Below are 20,321 nucleotides of genomic sequence, written 5' to 3'. Positions count from 1 at the left end.
TAGAAAAAAAAAGAAAAAAAAAAAAAAAAAAAAGAAAGAAAGCCCCACGCGGGACTCGAACCCGCAACCTTTCGATTACTACTTTTTTTTTAAGAGTCGAATGCTCTAGCCGATTGAGCTAGCAGGGCCTCCGATTGGTTTCTTGTCTTGCTTGAAATATCTCATAGTTAAAATTAACATCACGCATTATATATACTACAGTGTAGTTTTTGCCTCAACCTGAGGTCCTCTTGTACGATTGGGCAATTTCAAAGCCCAACTTCATTCCTTGCAGACTAGATGTCAGTTGCAAGTTACACTGGATGCACTATAGTGCTCTTCTGGTCTCGAGCAAACTTCTGCCATGTCGTGTTTCAACACGCCCTGGCACTCTTGTGTTTAGCAACTCCAACTTGTATACTACACGTAAAAAGATGCATCTCAACTTCGATGATTCAGGGTCCCTAGAATAAGCAAGAAAAAGACAGCGACCAGGCCGTTTTTCTTCGTTTTTTTTTTTGGCAGTAATCTAGACATTTTGTTGTATTCCCCTCGAGATCGCCGGCAAGTTTGACTGCTCCATGCTCTATTTGGTGACGGTCTTGTCTGTCCCCCTAGATCAAAGGCTGGTTTTTCACAAGATAAGCAGAGCAGAGAGCACGTGACTTTTCCTCCCCCGGATTTTCTCCCGCTCTGCCGTACTCGCGACCCTCATGGATAAAAGGAAGCAAGAAATCCAAATTTAAGAAGAAGCGGAGACACACATCAGCCACCACCTACAAACAAAGCAAAAAACAAAGAAAAGAACCACCCGTATAACACCAAACGGTTGCTCGGGTTCAAGGACAAAAGAAAGAGAAATAAAACGTTTTTGGATCGACACGGGCAGGGCTTCCGATATGGAGCTTAAGACAGAAGACTACAAGGCAGGCGAGGAAGCAAACGGAAGTGGATGCGATGGTCTCGATGCAGGTGAGTTACATCCACATAGGGTGGTGCCTGATACCAGTACCAATACCAGCTCCAACTCGGATGATGCGTCGGCGCAGCTGAGCTCCAACATGAAGCTAATCACGACCTCGACTGGGATCCGTGTCTCCCAAGCGTGCGACCGTTGCAGGGTCAAGAAGACAAAGTGCTCGGGCGACAACCCTTGCTCCAATTGCGTCAAGGTTGGGGTGCAGTGCAAGACACTGGACAAGTTGACTCGCAGGGCTTTCCCCAAGGGCTACACCGAGAACTTGGAGAAAAAAGTCCAGGCGTTGGAGGAAGAATTGGCTGCTTTGAAAGATTCCAACAACACCAACAACAACAACAACAACAACAACAACAACAACAACAACAAAGACGAGGGCTTCAGGCAGAACCAGGCTCCCGGAACCATCCCGACAACTACAACCACAAACGACAAGGTCATGTTTCAGTCCAACAACCAGACGGTGCAAATAAACAACCCCATCGACCAGATATTCAACTTGGACGATAGGGGCATCATTATTGGCAATGACAATTTGAACTTCGAGTCGCAGTTGAACCATTTGTTGATCATTTTGAATCTACCGTTCTTGAAAATCACCAATAGCCACAACTACTTACTAGACGACCCAAACAGCTATTTGTACAATCCGGCGTACGCAAAGAGCAACGAGTTCCACAACAAAAACCTCGATATGATCTATAACCCTTTAACAAGGACAAACTCGCCCGAACCCGGGTTGAACAAGTTGCCGCTAGACATCTACGACTTGTTCATCAAGCTCATCAACAACTTTAAAAACATATTCAAGAGCAAAAAGGAGATGGACACGCAAATCGTGCTGTATTTCCTCAACTACAACATATTCATTCCCATATTTGACTACCAGCAGTTTATGGAAAGCTACGATGCGTTCCACACCATGTACCCGTTTATATTCACCTACGACGATGCAACAATCAACGGCTTTAACTTGTCCAACTCCAATGACTACCAAATTGTCAACAAGTTTTTGATGACAATAATCCAGATTTACGCCATGATTATTATCACAAACCCTACTGTCAACTTGAATCTTTTGCTCAATCACTCGGATCCGCACTATGTTCTCAACAACAGAGCCGAAAAGTCAATGGTCAAATCCTTATATGATTTCTTGCCGTACTTTAACGGTTTCCAGATTTCAATACACCAATTGCAAACTTACTTGCTATTGTTGTACTACTCCTTGTTGACCAATAACAAGGAGAAATCTTTAATTCTTTCATCGTTGATCAACGCGTTTATCGGTATCTTGGGCATCAACTTGAACTCGAAAAATCTATTTTTCAACGACTTGTCGCTTAGTCAACAACAAAGGAGGAACCGAGTCAAGATCTTTTGGAATTTCAAAGTGCTCCTCAAGTGCTTCAACTTGAAGTTTGGATTCAAACCGAGTCTCAACACCACGGTTATCAACCCAGTCACCATCGACCGGTATTTCCAGTTGACGCCAGAGAAGCTTTCATCGCTCCTTGGCGACGACGCCGACGATCTATTCAATAACATGTTGAAGCCCAGTATAGAGTTTCTCAACTTGATGAACATTATTATCCCGTCATCCTTTTCACCAAACTATTACCAATATCTTAAAAATGACAAGAAAAAAAAGGAAAAGGAGAAGGAAAGGGAGAACCAGAGCCACAACCACCACCGACTCGACTGGATTTTGAATGAGGATGATGGAGATGGAAACGACGGTAATTTGAACTACAATTTCAACCAGTTTCTTGTCATTGACAAAAACTTGGCCAACTGGAGGCTCTCGTTGCAAAACAAGACCTTGTCGCTTGCACCTTTCCACAACAGCATGGGGTTGCCGAATCTCCTCAATATCTCAACAAACAACCTCTACCACGACATTACCCGCGAAAGCATCCCCAAGGAAGTCCTTATGAACTTTTATCAGTCGGGCCAGCCCGACATCTATACCGCGTCGCAGTTGATCAAAATACAGCTAAATTTCCACTATATCCTCATCAGGTCGATGAACTACCTCAATTTCATCGTTGACAAGGAGCTCAATCCTCTGTACTACAAGCAAATTGCATCCATCTCGGAAGAAGTTCTTCGCTATTTTTTGGTCATATTTGACCACGTTGGTCGGTCGCATGAAAAAGTCAACGAACCAATCGTCTCGTCCAATTCGATTGTAATGGGAAGCGTGGGGCTTGATGTCGACGAGGACGGCTTTGTGATTAATGACTTTTCCGTTAAGCGCAGGCGCACAACTCCTCAGAAATATAGTCCCGCTAAGCGGTACCTGAGAGAGATCCCCATGTCTCCATTCAACTCGATGCTCAATGGTCTTTCGCTCACCGTGATCAATCTCAAGAAATCCATAGTCTTGCAGATGTTGTACTTATTAATTTGCCAGATGAAATATTTCAAACAAAACGACTTGATTGCAAATGTGAGCAGCTCGTGTTCCTTGTTGAGCAAATCAGTAGATTTGTTCATTGCTGTCTTTGTCAATTATAAACTCGGGGTCACTTCCAAAAAGACAAAAGAGGATGTGCTTTTCCGAAAATTGATCAATGATGAGTTGAGAACGGAAATCTTGCAGTTTCAGCTGCAGCAAGCACAGCAGGACTCAGAGGACGAGGACGACGACTTGAGCTCCACCAGTGGCCATGCAGCCGAATCCGGGGTGCACTACTACAAGAGTATCGATTGGGATAATGAAGATCTAGATGAAGACCTCAAGTATCTCAAGATTTGCAAGTTTATGAAGTATAAGACGCACCTCATCTTGCTGCAGATTGCCAGCAATGAAAAAGCTAAAGCCAAGGCTAAGGCTAAAGTTAAAGCTGCAGCAGTGGTTGTGCCAGCCATGCCGCCGAACGAGCCCGTTCCATCGGTGATTAAAGATGAGCTTGACGTGAAGGAACCGACTGCTACTTCAATTGTGGAAAGATTCGATTTCTTTGGCGACAATGGAGGCTTGAGTCATTCTCCTCCTCCTCCTCCTCCTCATCATCATCACCACAGTCAACATCAACACCATAATCATCAACATCAACATCACCAACACCAACATCATCATAACCATAGTCATAATCATCACAATAACAATAACAATAACAATCACAATCATAATCACCACAACCATCCTCATCTCAACGGCAAAGACGATCAAGATTTTGGAGCCGCGCAGGATTTGATAGGTTTAAAGAGGAGCAGTTCTCAGATCAGGGGTTTCCCCTTTGCAAACAACATCTCTAATAAAAATGTATAGCTACGCTTTAATGAATAATGATAATTCTTATGCATCGCGATCTTGAACTAAAAAAATTTATTCAACTTACGCCCCCCTTTTATCTACATCTTTGCTACTTGGTGGTTTTGCTGTGGAATCTGTTGTACGTCATACCACCATCTCATGGCCAACTCGACGCGGTTCAAATCTAGCGAATCGCTCAACACTTTCCACAACATTCCAACCAAATACTCTTTCTCGCTCTCATTGCTCTTGACAATCAAGTCCCATATTTTTTCAACCCACGCCGTAAACACCGATATGGGGAAATAGGGAACCAAGTTGATCAATGCCACAATGGCAGCCTCCCGAGCGGTTTCCGGCAAGAGCCTTTGCTCGTACTTGTATTCCTTTTTAAACTTGGGAAATAAATCTCTCACGACTTTGTCCTTGGGTTTCTTGGCTTTATTCTCCTGCACAATGTCATTATCGAGTTGTTTATCCTGCTTCAACGTGTGGAGAGTCGAGTTGGCCCCAATCTCGCTAATGGGCTGAGCCGAGACAAAGTTGGGGTTTTCTTCAGTTTTGGTGATGGGGTAACCGAGCTGGATCGGAGCACACTTGTCAAGAAGGAAAAAGAAAAACTCCTCTGCCGAGTTGGCGAATCTTGAATTTGGCGGTGACGGATGTGGGTTGGATAGGATTTGTTTGCCAATGGTCTCGATGGCAATGCACAATTGCGTGGCTGAGATCCTGTTGGGGAACTGCTTGATCAACAAGTTGACGTATTCGACGCAGTCCTGAAGGTTTACATTCTTGCTATTGGCAAAGTAGAATAAAAGAACCGAATGGCTAGCCTCAATTAGATCATCGTTATCGTACCGCTTGTCGTCAGCCAAGGTCTTGGTGACATTATATATCTCCTTGGCAAACTTCTCATTGTAGATTGTCTTCAGCTGAAGGAAATTCTCCCATAACCCCAACACAAACAAGACTTTTGATTGCATGATGTAGTCGCGGTTCAACACGTCGGGGTACATGTTGATTTCCTGGTAGTTGCTGATCAAGCTCATTGTCAAGCTCTCGAAATAGCTGCCTGTACTTAACGCGAGCTCAACACTGAGATAGTAGACGAAATTATAGGTGTCAAACCCGCCCTGGCCTATTGAAAGCAAGATGAAATTGAGATAGTACAAGTTTGGGATTGTCTTTAGTGCAATGCTTCTATAGTCCCGATCGATGATTGCAAGGTCGCCGTGGCTGAACCAGTTCATGTTGGACTTGTTGTTCCCCGTTAAAAACCTGGTGAACAAGCCTTGGAAAATGATGACTTCTGCAAACAAGAGATTCTTCATAAAGAACCAAAACAGTTGGAATAGCAGGGAGCTGTCCTTTGACGCAGTGAACGAGTTGAATATCGAGGACGAGCACGACTGCGAGAGAGTGTGGTTGAAGTTTGTAATCTTGCGCAACGTGTCCTGGATCAACTGATCGATGGGTTCAGTAAACTTTAAATGGCTCAAGTACGAAGCTAGCAAAAACGAAAACTTGTTCAAATGCTTAATCACCGGCTTCTGAAGGATATTCTTTTGCGTGATAGTTTCAACGTGTGGATTGTTGGGGCTCTCGTCGAAATACTGGCGATACGCCAAGGCCGAGTTTCGCTCATCGAGGAAAATCATATCCACAAGCACATCAACCATAAACCTGTCGTCAATCTTGCCCGTGTAATGCTTGACGTTTTCGTCCCGGTGATAAATCAATGCCAAGCTCGCCACACTCAAAAACACCACAGTTTTTGCGTGCGTTCTAGACAAGCTGTATTGCAACGAGCTGACAAACAACTTTTTCATCTTCAAGTCCCAGTCGCGGAAAAACCACCCGTATTTGAAAAAATTTACACTGCTGTACAACTCATCTCTCAACGAGTTGGACAAGAATAACCCGCACACAATAGGAAGCGCCTTCCAGCAGTTGGCAAACGGGTTGTACGCCACAAAGTTTTCCAACTCCCTGCCTATGATAGTATAGAAGCTTCTCACCGATAGCGTAGGCTGTGAAACCTTCAACTTCTTGTCAGCAATGAGTTTAAAAACTTCAATTACGGGGTACAACTCCTCAAACAGTGCTGGTGGGGCACTATTGCCACCGCCGCCACCAAAGCAGACAGGGCAATTGAGGAAGCTGCTAAACACAAGCCCCAAGTTCTTTTCATGCTTGATGTAGGGAATGTAGTTGTAGATGTACCCCAACACTTTGTTGATTGTGAGATCCGGCTTTGGATTTCGTAGCTCATCAATAACATAATCTAGCTCCTGGGGCGAATAGTCGACTTGACCAGTTTGCAGACCGTGCTGAACACGCAGCGACCTATCCAAAACCGCCCTTCCCTGAGGACCCAACTGGCTACGTAGATTGGACATTCCTTTTCCTCAATGTTGCAACACCAATCGTGGCAACCAAAAGACATACACACACAAGAACCTCCAAGTCCCACTGGAAGAGACCTTTCTCCACCTCCGCTTTTCTCACACACTTGGTAGCACTACGTTTCAACTGGTAGCAGTCGTTTGCCGAAAGAGTCGATCTATGCGGCTTGCAGCCAAGGCTACCAAATGCGCACAACAGACACAGGCGTCGATGGCCATCGATTGCAACAAAGGAGCATATCGACCACAGACCCAAGGCTTTTTTAAGAAGTGTTCAGCTCAAGCAAGGCTTTCTCTAGTGAGGCTTTTCATCATTTCCTTTCACTCCTTTGCTTCTGTTCAGGAGCCAAGATTGACAAGAAATAGCAGGTCTGAGCTCTATTTATGACTCTTGTTTTTTTTTTGCACCCAATGAAACAAAAATAAGACCAGGTGTGTGGAGGGGTATAATTGGGCTCGTCAGTTAACATTTGCCTTCACCTGCTCGTCATTTCAGGCGGTGACTTGTCTTGAATTGCAACTTGCTTCCCGTGTTCCACTGCAAACGAAGCGCCTCTTGCAACAATATTTTAAGGGGCTTAGGCGGCGTTGGTTGCAACTGCAGCAGCAATTGCTGCAATTCCTTGGTTCGATCTCCGTCAACAAAATCCCATGAAATTTAAAAGTTCTTCAAGCCCCCCCAGAAAAGCAGAGTTGCATTCAATAGATCACTGAAAACCCGGCATCTTCCCTTGTTCCAACCCACATTCAACAGTTGAGCTTGTCCCCTATTTGCCCGCACATCCATCCAACGTGGAACATTTCTGCCTGTTTCCTTAAAAAATTAAAAAAAAAAAAACAAAAATCGGAGACAAAATCTCATAGATCTCAGATTGGCTGATTTATTACTTTGACAGAGATCCCGTTTTCTTTTCGATAGATTCAAAGAAAGAATAACCGTGTCTGGTCTTTGCGAGGAGCTCTAGTCGTAGCTGAAAGTGCACACTAGGCAAAATGTAGAAACTCTAAAGTTTTCAGGAATGGGCTCATGGGGAGTAGAAGGGGAGGGGGGCATGGGCCAGCTTTCACGCGTGAAATCAATTCTGGCACATTCGCAACCAGAACCACAACTTCATCTTCATGCTTAGCCACAATGGCGTCGTTTGCTAAGAGTCCAGTCGTGTTGATGCTTATCTGTTTCTATTTCTACTTCTTGCCAGCGCTTGTTGCGCAGAGCCCCATGTCGCTCGAAGACAATATACTACCCATATTCAGCTCGTCTACCCAGTATTTTGGGCAAAGCGACCCCGAGATTCCAAGAAACAAAGTCAACAAGACCAACTTTGGCCTTCACGAGGAGTACACTTGGGACCTGCTCCTTGACGCTTTGGAGCCAGATGAAAAATTGTTTTTCCTTCAAAGGCACGGCGAAGGCTGGCACAATGTCGCACGGCGTCTCATCAATGCGCTGTATAGTGATTGGCAATGCCATTGGTCGATCGAGGATGGCAAGGGCGATATCGAATGGTTTGATGCCGAGCTTACTCCGCGAGGCCATGACCAAATCGCAGCGTTGTCCACGAAAATCCGCACCAATGACGGCTTCCCCATGCCGGACAAGTTCTACGTGAGCCCGCTCAGAAGAACACTTCAAACATGGCAAGGCACGTGGTCCAAGATGACCGACGATACTGCAGTTATAAAGGAAAACGCTCGAGAAAAGTTTGGGATAGACACCGAGAGCAAGCGTCACAGCAAGTCATTCATCAAGAAGCATTTCCCCGATTTTGAATTTGAGTCAGACTTTAGCGACGACGACACTAGCTGGGAAAATGACAAGCGGGAAAAGGCACAGCATTGCAGGTTCAGAGCTGCGTCCTTGTTGGAGGACATATTTGAAGAGGCGAAAGATGATGAGCAAGTCATCAGTATCGTGCTTCACTCGGGGATCATCTATTGCCTCTTGAATGTTGTGCAACACCGAACTTTTGTTGTTCCCACGGGTGGCATGATTCCGGTGGTTATCAAGATGGAGGACACTTATAAAAAGTATCCCTTGAATGATGCCTTTTCAGATTTCGATAGCTGGTGTCCCGCAAATTTGTTAACCAAGGTCGGTGCAAGCAAGGAGGAGGTATTGAACGATGCCTATATTGACTACTTCGACTCCGAAGAGGACCACGCCGAGAAGAAGAAGTTGTTTGAAGCTTTCATCTCCTAGACAGACATTTTGTTCTTGTTCTTGGTTCTTTTTTTTTACATTCAAGACCGTTTTCATGATACAACAATCATGAGCTATATATACATTATACAAATAAATAAATACATGTTTCCTAGACCCAGTCAACTGGCTTTTTCAAAACTTGCAACAACTTATCTTCTTCTGAGCCTGGTTCCGGGTGATGGTCGTATACCCAGCTCGCAGTAGCAGGCAACGACATCAAGATACTCTCGATTCTCGAGCCTGGGGTCTGCAAACCAAACTGCGTGCCCCTGTCCAAGACCAAGTTGAACTCGACATACCTGCCTCTTCTAATCTGCTGCCAATTCTTTTGCTCAGGAGTGAACGGAGTGTCCTTGCGTTTCTCAATAGTTGGACAGTACGCGGGAATAAACGCATCGAAGCAGTCTTCCACAATGTGCAAAATCTCATCAGCGGGCTTGGAATCGAAATCATCAAAGAAAATGCCGCCTATACCACGCGTCTCCCCACGGTGCTTGATCAAAAAATACTCGTCGCACCACTTCTTGTACTTGGGGTACAACGTTTCGTCGCTTTTGTCCAATGCCTCCTTATGCTTCTGGTGGAACAACTTGGCGTCTTCCTCATACAAGTACGATGGCGTCAAGTCGGCGCCGCCGCCAAACCACCACGCCTGCACTTGTTTCGTCTCGGGGTCCGTCGTCTCAAAGTACCTATAGTTCAAATGGGTAGTGGGAGCATGAGGGTTACGTGGGTGGATAACCAACGACAACCCACATGCGAAAAAATCAACACTGCCATCCTTGGCGCTGCCCTTCAAATTCGAATGGTCTGCTCTCATTCTCTCGACGGCTTGAGGTGGTAGTTTACCATGCACGACGGAAACGTTGACTCCGCCTTTTTCAAACGTGGTCCCGTTCTGTAGAACCATCGACTGGCCGCCGCCGCCATTATTGCCTCGTGTCCATGCATCGGTGTGGAACCCCACCGTGTCCAATGCGGCAATTGCCTCGGTGATCTCTTGTTGTTTCAAGCGAACGAGAGCCTCCATTCGGTCTCGAATGGGTAATGAAGTCTCGTGAATTTGCTCTGGTCCCACCATTGTATGAGTCGACGTTTTGGAAATGCTGAACCTGGAAAAAGATTTCGATATGGGGGAAACAAGGGGAAGAAAGCACCTTCTGAAGATGAATTTGATTGGTTTGAGCAAGAATATATCCTTTTTATTAGAACAAAGGGGAGAGGATGGTTGGTGTCAGATCATGCCACCCCATGCAAATCAGAAATTTTCCGAGGCTAAGAGGGAATGTCATATTCGGTCAATATTACACAAAAGAAGGGGTTTATCCAGACCCAACGCCATAGCGATGGGGGTTACGAATATCAAAAAAAAAAACCACTTGTTACTTTGTATTTACAACTTCCCTAGAGCTCGTCGTGATAGTCTTTATCATTGTCATCATCGCTGTTGAAATCGGCCTGATTCTCAAGTTCTTCAAGTCCTTCGTCGTCGTCATAGTCGTCGTCCTTCTCCTGTTCCTGTTCCGGTTTTTCTTGCGTTTTAGCTCGTGAAAGTAGAGAATCAATTTGCTCTTCATAGTCGGGCCATTCTGGCAACACCTTTCTGGCCTCAACAACCTTGTTGTCAACTCCGTCATTCAACATAACTATTCGAGCCTCTTCCAAGTTTTTATCGGAACACCAGTTACGGTCCCACAACCAAGTTTGCGGTAATGTCTCTATTGCAACTTGTCTCTGCATGGTGTTGACGAGATCTTGGTCGAGAATGACTAAGGATTGAGGATCGCTAGATAGCTTCTGGTAGTGGTAGCGGAGAGCGTCACCTACGCGCTGGTCTCTGAATTTTTGCAAGTCAACAACAAACATGCCACTATGGTGATATTTTAAATCGCCCTTTAACGCTTCGAGCCAGAATCCCTGCTTCCAGAATTTTTCCGAGTCATGTTTGGTCTCACACATGGAAGCAAAGGCGTAAGGTGCGCCCTTCAAGTCATAATTGACCAAGTCTGTCAAGTCGGATCGACAAATCAGACCAGCGTCCATAAAGATAACTCTGTCAAGTGTTTGTGGGAGAAGCACATCGAGAAACAAGATCTTGTACCCCAGGCACACTCTCGCCGTATCCCTTTGGCTCCTCAAAAAATTGGGCCATTTGTAGGAGATCAATTCAATCTCAACTGTATATTTTTCTTCAAGCAATGGGATTAGCGATTTGAATTCCGGTGACACGAATGTGGCGAGTATCCAGAATTTAATCAGCTTTTGCAGATTATGTTTCCTCACAGATGCTATCATACCTGCTGCTAGTTTTGCACTCGAGTGATCTTGCAATGTCAAGATGGTGAATATGTTGATATCCGCGCCGGGTGCTTTCACCTCGGTTATTTCCTTCTCCTGTTCCTGGCAAGCAAGACGCGTGAGCAATTTAGCTCCATCCAAGCTGAAAATCGGCACATCCATTTTGTCTTTTGCTGCAAGGTTGGATTCAAATTTGTGCAGAACAGAGAGTAAGCCATGCTTGGAATCTGCTTTGAGGGTGTTTACACCAGCAACAGCTGGTAATTGGAAATATCTCATTGCAGACATGACACTAGTGTCTTTACTATGCCAATCACTCAGAATAGCCAACACTATTCGATCAGGTTTCCTTCCTGCCGCCAGCACAAGTCTGGCATCTCCCTCGATGATCAAATTGGATAAAAGGTACTTGACGGAAATGTTTTTGTCTGCATTTGCTTTAAAATGGCCTAGGTCCACAGTGGGGGAGCACAGTTTGGACACGATGTTCCATCGCCTTGGTACATCGACCTCGAGCTTGTACTCTTCCGGCGCGAGCAGCTCAAACGCGGCGTTGTGCTGTTGTGCCCATCGTCCTTTTGCATCAAATTCGGGGACTGACCTGGGGTAGACGCCTCTGTAAAATCTTACAGGAACCTCTTCTTTGTTGTTGTTGTTGTTTAATTTCGGCTGCATCAATATTCTGATATTCAAGAATGAAAAGTCCTTGACGGAGTCAAGCATATTCACTAGCTTTTGGGAGTATTCTTTCAAGGGATCAATGAGGAGCAAAAGGTCTACTGGCTTGGAGTCATCGTGACGAGTAACTTCCACCAGGTTGCTCAAATCCAAAGAGTCAAAGTCAAACCTGTTGACGTCAACCACAAAGCTCTTATCGTCCGTCTGAAACGATTTTGTAACCACGCTTGATAACAAGTCAAACCAATCCATGCTGTTCAACCACGGAACCTTGTTTTTGAAATCGCCAATTTTATTCAAAAATTTGTCAGGATAAGACACTAAGATGTCTTCAATTAATCGAAGACGTTGCGACGTTTCCAAGTCCAAAAGATCTTTCAAGTCGTTTGAATTAATCATGTTGTCATCCAACCTTATGTACCTTGAGTTGAGCAACAAATATGAATGCCGAGATGGGAGCATTTTTGATTCCAACAACTTTGCAGTCTCCTCATTTCTCCCATAGCTGGATGTTGTTGGTATGCCAAGTTTTGCAATGATTTTTTCAATCTCAGAGTTTGTCAATGAGTTGATTTTAAAGCTCTGGACAATCTCGTCAAATCTCGTGGGGTCACCCAAGTTGATAACGCGAACCTGTACTGGTTCCTTTCTCATCATCCTCAACAAGGTGGCGAGTTGGGTGAGGTGAACCTCCTTCTTAAAGTCGGATACGAGCCAAAAAGTGCCCAGCAGCACTCTCTCGGGCTCATCAATCTTTTTAAACGCAATCGACACTTTGTAAAGATCCTCATCCACCCGTTTATACAAGTTGTCTCGAGGGTTCAAAGGGTGGACTTGAAGATTCCTCTTTTTCTTTGCGTTTTGATAAATTAAATCTTTCAATTTCGCCTCTACGGGGCCCTGCTTAAGAAACGATTTCACAAGATTTACATCTTGAGCAATCTGTTTGCTCATTGAGATTTGCCAGTTGCTTGATGCTAAATCGTGAATAACACCATTGACTATTATAGACGGAACCGAAATTGAAAATTGATTTGGGACGGTTTCCAAATCGATTTGAAATGAATCGGCTACTTCAGCTTTGGCAATCAACGCAACCACCTCCTTTTCATCTTTTGTTTCCAAGTACTTGTACAACAAAGCCATGGCTTCGATCGGATTCAGGTTTTTCAATATATGGTAGAAGGCCCTCGCGAGCTCAATGTCCAAAGGGTCGTCGCCAACTAATGGGAGCAATCCAATCTGCTGCGGAATCCCCGTGTCCAAGATGAGCTTTGAGAATGCAAAAAACACTTTTAGTTGTTCCTTGCTGCCTAGATTAATGGCAAAAATCAAGTCATGGATATTCTCCTTCAATGGCGGCAACTGGTTAGGTTTCAATTTGGCGGATTCGGGACCAAGATAAACCTCATGGCGGTTACTCAGAAACATATCGTAGTTTCGATCTTTTTCGACATCATTGAAAAACACAACCCCGCCGCTTTTAACTGAGTTAGATTGGAAATTGGAGTTGGAGTTGGAGTTGAATTCATAAACTTTGAACCTATTCTCGTTGTTGCCCATCAAGGTGTTTCCACTTTCAAACTGGGCCTGTTTCACCGCCGAGAGCAAAGCAAATTTCGAAATGAGTAATTTAGCCTGTGCTGTGGTGAAACCAAGCCTGGTGATCTCATCAACAAACTTTAACTCCTCCTGGATCTTATCACCGAGTTTGAAAATGTCTAGTTCCAATTGGTGAATGGGCGAGCCGTTGATATAAATTCCAAGTGAATCCAGCAGCAAACCCGCCTTTTCGTTATCACGCGCTCGCGACTTGACTTTTTGAAACGCATAGTCGTTGGGAAGTAGTTGTAGGTAGTGTAAGAACTTTGGTAAATCGTTCAAAATCGTCTTTAGCACATTAAACTTGGGGAATTTTGCGAGTTTTGTATTTGAAAGCACAAACGATACAATCTTTGCACCAACGTCATTGATGCTGCTGTCGCGATTGGCTCGTATAATCTGATTAGAATGGCTAATCTCGACAAAGTCTTGCGGCAAATGCCAATCACTATTGGCTGTTTGAAAACTTTCAATAGCATCAGCTTCAAGCAAGGTCAACTCTGCAGAGTATCCACTTAAAGTGTCCTTTTTGCGTGTTCCCAGTGTTGATGGAATGTATCTCCAAATGAAGCGTAGTTTACCCGCCCTTGCCTCGTGGTTCAAAATTTTGAGAAAATTTCTAGCAGACTCAGTCGCGGGGTCTCCATAAAAAGTCAACAAGCTCGATGCAGTGTTGTTGCCAACTATTCTATCAAACAAAAGAACATCTGTATCGCACTTGTCAGTTTGGATTGCAAATAAGTCATTTGCGGAACAGTATATTTTGTTATTGCATGAGGCCCAGCTTGCGATTGCTCCATTCTTGGTTTCCACCAAGTTCCCAAACAGATCGTGGGAGCATTTCAATTTCAACTTATCCCCCTGCTCTGCTAGAAGTTTGTCATAATGGTTATAATGGGCAATCGCTCGCGGTACGAATTTCTTGGTCGCCAAGTTGAAATTGATAAAGTCCACCGATGACTTGTTGAGCTGTAGTCGATCTATAGCGTGCCTGTAAATCTCTTGATCTGTGAAAGTCTCCAATTCGTTGTCGTCGTCTTCATCTCCCGAGCCACCAAATATCGCCTCAATGGTAGGTATATATAGATTTTCATCGAACCCTGCCACGCTCTCAATGAAGTTGGGGATAAAATCAGTTTTTGCCCAGGGAGCTTCGACCGCAACATCAAGCTCTCCGGCACTAGCAGCAGCAGCAACAACTGCTACAGCTACATGAAATAGCAGCACCAGTAGCAGTACAGAATATGGATAAAGCGTCCTTAAAAGTAGCATTGGTTAGACGCTGTCAAAATTTGACAGAAATAATACGCGGTTCTTTTTTTTTTTTGTATGTGTTTTCTTTCAACATAAATGATTGAGGATGAACAAGACCCTTGAGCTTGAACGGGTTTTTCAGGTTGAGATGGTTGAAAAGACATTAATCTCTGCCACGAGTGTATATATACATGTGTCTATGTGTTTGTGTGTTAGATATCATTACGTATCAATATTGTAGCACTTAATCTATTACTATAACTTCACTCATCGGTCGGGGATCCCCTTCCTGTTTGTCTTTTTCATCCTCCTTTTCATCCTCCGTCAAATCGATGAATTCCAAGTCCAACTTCTTTGCAGGGACTATCGCCAGACGAGCAGGCGCGTCGTTCTCGTCGTCATCATCTTTATCTTCATTATCACCATCATCACCATCATCACCAACTAGCTCTTCCATATCAAGCTCGTCGTCATCCGGACCCGGCTCAGCCCCAAGTCTATCAGAGTGACATCTCTTTGAGTCCTCTAGTCGTCGTTGGACTGCATCCAACACTGCTTGCCGTAAACTCGATGGTGGTTTCCCAATTCGAGAGCCAGTGCCACCAAGTTTATGCGTTTCCGCTTTGAATTTTGTCTTACTCATCACAGCTAGCCTTTTAGCCCGTACGTCAACGAGTCCATTCGGTAGCATACCACGCCCTAGCGTGTTTTCCTCGCATCTGTAATTGGATTTACCACCACCACCATACTTTAACTCGCCGTACCTTTTCTCCAATTGCGCTAGGTAGTCGTAGAACTTCTTATCGTGAGGTCCATGCACGTTGTGAGTCAACTCGTGAAGAAAAGTGCCAATGATGTCGCACATGGGCAAAAACAGCCGCTCGTTATGATGGTATCGTAGTCGCAACATGATTTTCTGGCCTTTGTTCACGTTCAAGCCCAATAGATTGGGGCTCTTGGGAAACATTTCACACAAGAGGCCCACTTTGAAATTGTACTCGTGGATTAACGCGCCTAGTTCTTTGACGGCGTCGTGCAAAAGCGAGTTTGCATATTCCCGGTCGTCGTATCTCGTCAAGCTGCCTATCTTGCCCACATTTGCAACGGGTGATGGCCGATTTACTTTCTTGATGGGGAATTTGCCGCGTCCCTTCTGCACCATTTTCTTTGAGTTTTTGGAGTTTCAAATTAATTTTTTTTTTTCAACTTTCCGTCTGGAGGTCTATCAGTGCTTGCTTGTTAGTTTGAACTAGAGGTATGTGCATATTTGACCCTCTGACATTAAAAAATTGTGTTGAGTTTAGTCATAATAAGTGGGAACTAAGAATCGTAAGAACACGAGTTGGTGGTTGAATAAAAACAATCGCCACTTTCGCGTCTCATCTTCAATTTGTACCGAACCAAAGAGATCAATAAAAAAGAGGGAATATCACGGCGACTGCGTTTGGTCTACGGTCTTGTCTATTTTTCTCACTCTCCAAGTCAGTTCAGTTTAGATGAGTGGGTGAGTTTATACAATTCATCTATGAAAGCTGTCATGAATGAGCCTGGCTCCTTATGATCGGCAGCAGCGCGTTTTCCTGCCGTATTGTAAAGCAGTACTGCCCCGACCACACAAGCAAATATATCGAAATGCTTATTCTTATCCGAGGTGGAGGCGTCGTCTTGTTCGTGTTCTGCCTGCAACCCGTCAGCTCGAGAAGCCACAAATGCGGCAATGACGCTTCCCAAGGAGCATCCCGTGCCAGTAACCATGCTCATCAAAGCACTTCCTCCCGGGACTTTTGCAGTCCTGCCATCACTGGAAACTATGTAGTTGACGGCACCAGTGACGACAAGCACGGGGCAAAACTCAAAGCAAATGTCCGTGGCCATTGCATAAATTTGATCTTCGCTCAACTCGGCTACAGAGTCAACGCCTCTCATCAACTCCTCATCCAGGTTTTGTTCCAGCACCATTAATTTTGCCTTGTATCCCTGTGTAAGTTTCCACACGCTCATGACTTCACCAACGTTTCCCTTAATCACAGTCATAAACCCCGTGTTCAAGAGCTTTGCAGTAGCGTCGAGTCTGGCCCCCGACGCGCCGCATGCAACTGGATCGAAAACAATGGGTTTCTGATGCTTATTATAGGCCTTTATTGCGCTCGAAAACACATTCATCAACTGCTGATTCGGCGTGCCGACATTGAGCACCAATCCCAAGTTTGGGATTTTCGATGCAAATTCATCAAACTCTTGAGGCAACTCGGACATGATCGGGGAAGCTCCGATGGCCAATGTCACGTTGGCACTAAAGTTCTTGACAACGTTGTTGGTGATATGGTGCACGAGTGGATGCGAATTGCTCAACTGTGAAAGTTTCAGCTCTAGTGTGCTGCACGAATCTTGCCTATTTTTGTCAATCTCCTCCAAGCGTCCTCCCAAGGGCGTTATTTGAAGCTGTTGCACCAAGTCCCGCGTGGCTTGAGCAGCGTCTTGGCTGGCCATGATGCAGGAAACCACTGCAAGCCCCAGGATGGAATATTGTGGAATTCTGCATGCATTGTAAACAAAGCTTGCATTCGATTGGTTGAGTCCTCCAATTGCCACGGCTTGGATGTTTTTCTTTCGTTTGCCCAGTTGTTGCGCAAGCACTTGGAGCATCTCCTTGATTCCACTAGGGCCAATGCCGTCGGGGCTGGTGACGTCCTTTTTGGTGTTTGTCGCGTACACGGTCCCCAAGCCAACGTAATCGGCCACGTCTTCGTCGACAACTTGCTGAGCTTCCTCCGGGGTGGAACATGTAACCCCCAAGATCTTCGTGGGGCCAATCATCCGTCTCACCAATTTTGCCGGCATATCGTCCTGCCCAACGTGGACACCCTCGGCATCCACAGCCAAGGCTACATCGACACGATCGTTGATGATCAACGGAATCCCGCGTGGTTTCGTCAATCGATGAACTTCTTCTGCTCTCTTGATGAAATCGCGCGTTGACAACGTCTTTTCCCGCAACTGGATTATGGTGGCCCCGTTATTTACTGCGTCTTCCACCTGCCCCAAAAATGTCTTTACTGGCGGAATCATGGTGGAGTCTGTCACCAAGTACACTTTGTAGTTCTTGAAATTGGAATCATCATCCTGTGCAACTAAACTGGAACCTTCATTGCGGCTCATTGCTATAGAAACCGTGCTCAACAAAAGGAAAACAAGTATAAGTGCCGTTTGTTCTTAGCTAGAGATGAGTAGAGATGATAGATGAATGTGTCTGTGTGTGAAATGCCCTTGATTGTTTATCGATTACTGCTCTCTGGTGAGTGGGAACAATTGCGACAAGATTCCCTAAGCGCATAATAATCAAAAATTATGCGCTTACAGGTCCACCCACCCGGTTCGTCTCGCCTCGTCACGTGCTCTCAAAAAAAATATCAAATTTTAACCAACGGGTGCTTCTTCTCGTGTTCAAGAACAGGTGAATCGCCCACTTCATTGCAAGTTATTCTCCCCACGTTCTAATGAGTCATGAACTTGGCCTGTAGTTCTTCCTGATACATACTTGAATGTTCAACATCCGTTGAAGCGTCTTTACCCGAAGCTCTGCTGAGTTGTGGCGAGTAATCTCCCCCCCCCTTCCCCCCACGCCATGAGCGAAACAGGAACGAGGTGCGGATGTGGGGGGTGGGTCTCACTGTCAATGCCGCTAACGCGAAGCGGCATTCGACGGAATTATTTAGTGACTCATTGGAGAGACAGATGTATTTTTAAAGCTTTTGAGTTTTGCATCCACGAGTTGGTTGATGGAGTTGTCCAAGGATCAACATCATCAACGACAACATCAACAGTGAGAGTAACAGTAGCAGTAGCAGTCGAGTAGAAGATGGTAGAAGCAAGGCATAAGCGAAGACCAGACTTTAATGAAAGATACTACATTGCGCGCTCCACTGAGGGTTTCTACAGTAACTTCAACATTGTTGCAAAATACAACAAACACGTTCCCAGGACCCTACTTTCACTTGCATTGAGGAACTTGGTAAGGCAAAACAGTTGGTTTACACACAATTTTTACAAGGATGCTGGATCTGATAGTGCTGCTAGCAACGGGCACAACTGGACCCTCCAAATTGTCGACCAGATCCATTTCCACGATGTGGTCACTTATAGGCAAATTGACCAATTCAACGGCCTGACCTTGGAGGAAATCAACAAGTTGGGCTTTGGGATGAATGTGCCGAATGTTCCTCTTTGGAGAATCATTGTCTTTGAAGAAAAAATCAGCGGGGAGCAGTTAATTTGTGCGTATTTCGATCATTCTCAATTCGATGGTTTGTCGGGCGTTCAGTTTCAAAAGGATTTGGCTAGGGAGCTTGCCCTCGCGAGTCAAACAGCCGCAAAAGACCAGTTTGAAGCGGTAATATTCAACTATGAAAGAGATTTGAAATATCTCCCCAAAGTGGTGATCCCAGCATCGGAGTCCGTCACGGATTTGTACACTCCGCCACTCACCACGGTCATCAATCACCATCTAGGTGCCTACCTCCCATTCTACAAACGCGTTTACGACTGGGTTTACACTCCTTCAACAGCCAAAGAGTTTGTAAACCCCAACCCAGTTCGAAAGGACCTCAGCACCAAGTATAAGATTTTCAAGTTTGACGCCAGTTTAATGGCACAAGTGACGCAATTCTGCCGGGCCCACAAGTTAACAGTATCCTCGTACCTCGACGTGATTGTGATCAAGGCCTTGCAGGACTCGGTTTTCAAAGCTGTCTATGGAACAGACGAGTTCACGAGCAATTCCTATGTCGCCATCAATGGCCGAAGGTACTACTCGCAAGAGATTCAAAATTTCAGATACGGCACCATGGTTTGCGGCGATAGCATCTACCTCGCGCCAGTGAGAGACCTGCTTCAAGCAATGAAGAAGTTCTCCAAGCAGCTCTGCGACCACATTGGGACTCAAAACTCATTCAAAATCACCGGAATGCTCCAATACCAGAATGCATGGCAATTTTTGTATAATAAACTAGGCAAAGTGGGAGCTAGAGCCGCGTTGACATTGTCAAACTTGGGCAAAGTCAAGGACTCTAATGACATTTTCCAGTTTAAGGAAATGTATTTCGGTGCTAATGCCGGAGTGATGTATAACTTTGTCACCAACGTGACTTCATTACCCAGTAATGAGATGACGGTGGTGTTTGGGTACTTGCCAGAATTCGAGGCGTACACCATCGATGGGGCGAATGCAGTGGATAAATTTGCGGAATTGTTGGAGAGATATTTCAAAGACGGTGTTGTGATGGATGCCAAGTTCAATAGCTAAAACGTCATCATCTACCTCCTGCTTTTTCTTGCATTTTTTTTTTGGCCTTTGCAGCTTCCAAAAGCATTGTGTAAACCATTTTCTAGATTGTCTTTTTCCTTTTCTTTCCTTTATAGACCATTCAAAATAGACTAATATTCAGCACATAGAGTTTTTTTACCAACCAGATTTCAACTGAAAAAATGGAGGTTGTAACTGCCCAATTTGCTCACTGTGAACAGGGTATAGAGACTTGGTCTCAAATAACTGGAAAAGCTCCTTCCTTTTCTTTTCTTTTCAAATCTTTATCTAGTAGTCCAGAAGATGTGAACGTGCCTGCCCTCTAAACAGGAGCAATGCCGCAGCGTGGCAAAGTATTCCCA

At 44.9% G+C, this 20,321-nt stretch overlaps 8 protein-coding genes across 8 annotated transcripts; 3 read left to right on the top strand and 5 right to left on the bottom strand. All coding sequences in view use genetic code 12, as the record gives it.

The window, feature by feature from the left end:
* Positions 1-878: 878 nt before the first annotated feature.
* On the top strand, positions 879-4,232 carry LODBEIA_P24210 (uncharacterized protein; the record flags this gene model as incomplete). The annotated part of the gene is made up of 1 exon (XM_066972419.1): positions 879-4,232. One exon carries the CDS (start codon positions 879-881, stop codon positions 4,230-4,232), a length of 3,354 nt encoding a protein of 1,117 aa, XP_066829359.1.
* An 83-nt stretch (positions 4,233-4,315) lies between these two features.
* Positions 4,316-6,616, bottom strand: LODBEIA_P24200 (uncharacterized protein; the record flags this gene model as incomplete). Its single annotated transcript, XM_066972418.1, has 1 exon — positions 4,316-6,616. The coding sequence occupies one exon, from the start codon at positions 6,614-6,616 to the stop codon at positions 4,316-4,318; it is 2,301 nt and encodes a 766-aa protein (XP_066829358.1).
* A 1,138-nt stretch (positions 6,617-7,754) lies between these two features.
* Positions 7,755-8,822, top strand: LODBEIA_P24190 (uncharacterized protein; the record flags this gene model as incomplete). The annotated part of the gene is made up of 1 exon (XM_066972416.1): positions 7,755-8,822. The coding sequence occupies one exon, from the start codon at positions 7,755-7,757 to the stop codon at positions 8,820-8,822; it is 1,068 nt and encodes a 355-aa protein (XP_066829357.1).
* A 112-nt stretch (positions 8,823-8,934) lies between these two features.
* On the bottom strand, positions 8,935-9,906 carry LODBEIA_P24180 (uncharacterized protein; the record flags this gene model as incomplete). Its single annotated transcript, XM_066972415.1, has 1 exon — positions 8,935-9,906. The coding sequence occupies one exon, from the start codon at positions 9,904-9,906 to the stop codon at positions 8,935-8,937; it is 972 nt and encodes a 323-aa protein (XP_066829356.1).
* Positions 9,907-10,229: 323 nt separating this feature from the next.
* LODBEIA_P24170 (uncharacterized protein) lies at positions 10,230-14,675 on the bottom strand (the record flags this gene model as incomplete). Its single annotated transcript, XM_066972414.1, has 1 exon — positions 10,230-14,675. The coding sequence occupies one exon, from the start codon at positions 14,673-14,675 to the stop codon at positions 10,230-10,232; it is 4,446 nt and encodes a 1,481-aa protein (XP_066829355.1).
* Positions 14,676-14,901: 226 nt separating this feature from the next.
* On the bottom strand, positions 14,902-15,819 carry LODBEIA_P24160 (uncharacterized protein; the record flags this gene model as incomplete). The annotated part of the gene is made up of 1 exon (XM_066972413.1): positions 14,902-15,819. The coding sequence occupies one exon, from the start codon at positions 15,817-15,819 to the stop codon at positions 14,902-14,904; it is 918 nt and encodes a 305-aa protein (XP_066829354.1).
* Positions 15,820-16,139: 320 nt separating this feature from the next.
* LODBEIA_P24150 (uncharacterized protein) lies at positions 16,140-17,816 on the bottom strand (the record flags this gene model as incomplete). Its single annotated transcript, XM_066972412.1, has 1 exon — positions 16,140-17,816. The coding sequence occupies one exon, from the start codon at positions 17,814-17,816 to the stop codon at positions 16,140-16,142; it is 1,677 nt and encodes a 558-aa protein (XP_066829353.1).
* Positions 17,817-18,516: 700 nt separating this feature from the next.
* LODBEIA_P24140 (uncharacterized protein) lies at positions 18,517-19,959 on the top strand (the record flags this gene model as incomplete). The annotated part of the gene is made up of 1 exon (XM_066972411.1): positions 18,517-19,959. One exon carries the CDS (start codon positions 18,517-18,519, stop codon positions 19,957-19,959), a length of 1,443 nt encoding a protein of 480 aa, XP_066829352.1.
* Positions 19,960-20,321: the final 362 nt, after the last annotated feature.

Source organism: Lodderomyces beijingensis (assembly GCF_963989305.1).
Source record: "Lodderomyces beijingensis strain CBS 14171 genome assembly, chromosome: 3".
Lineage (NCBI taxonomy): Eukaryota > Fungi > Ascomycota > Pichiomycetes > Serinales > Debaryomycetaceae > Lodderomyces > Lodderomyces beijingensis.
Note: the sequence above shows the minus strand (reverse complement) of the source record. Positions and strands in the feature narration are given on the sequence as shown.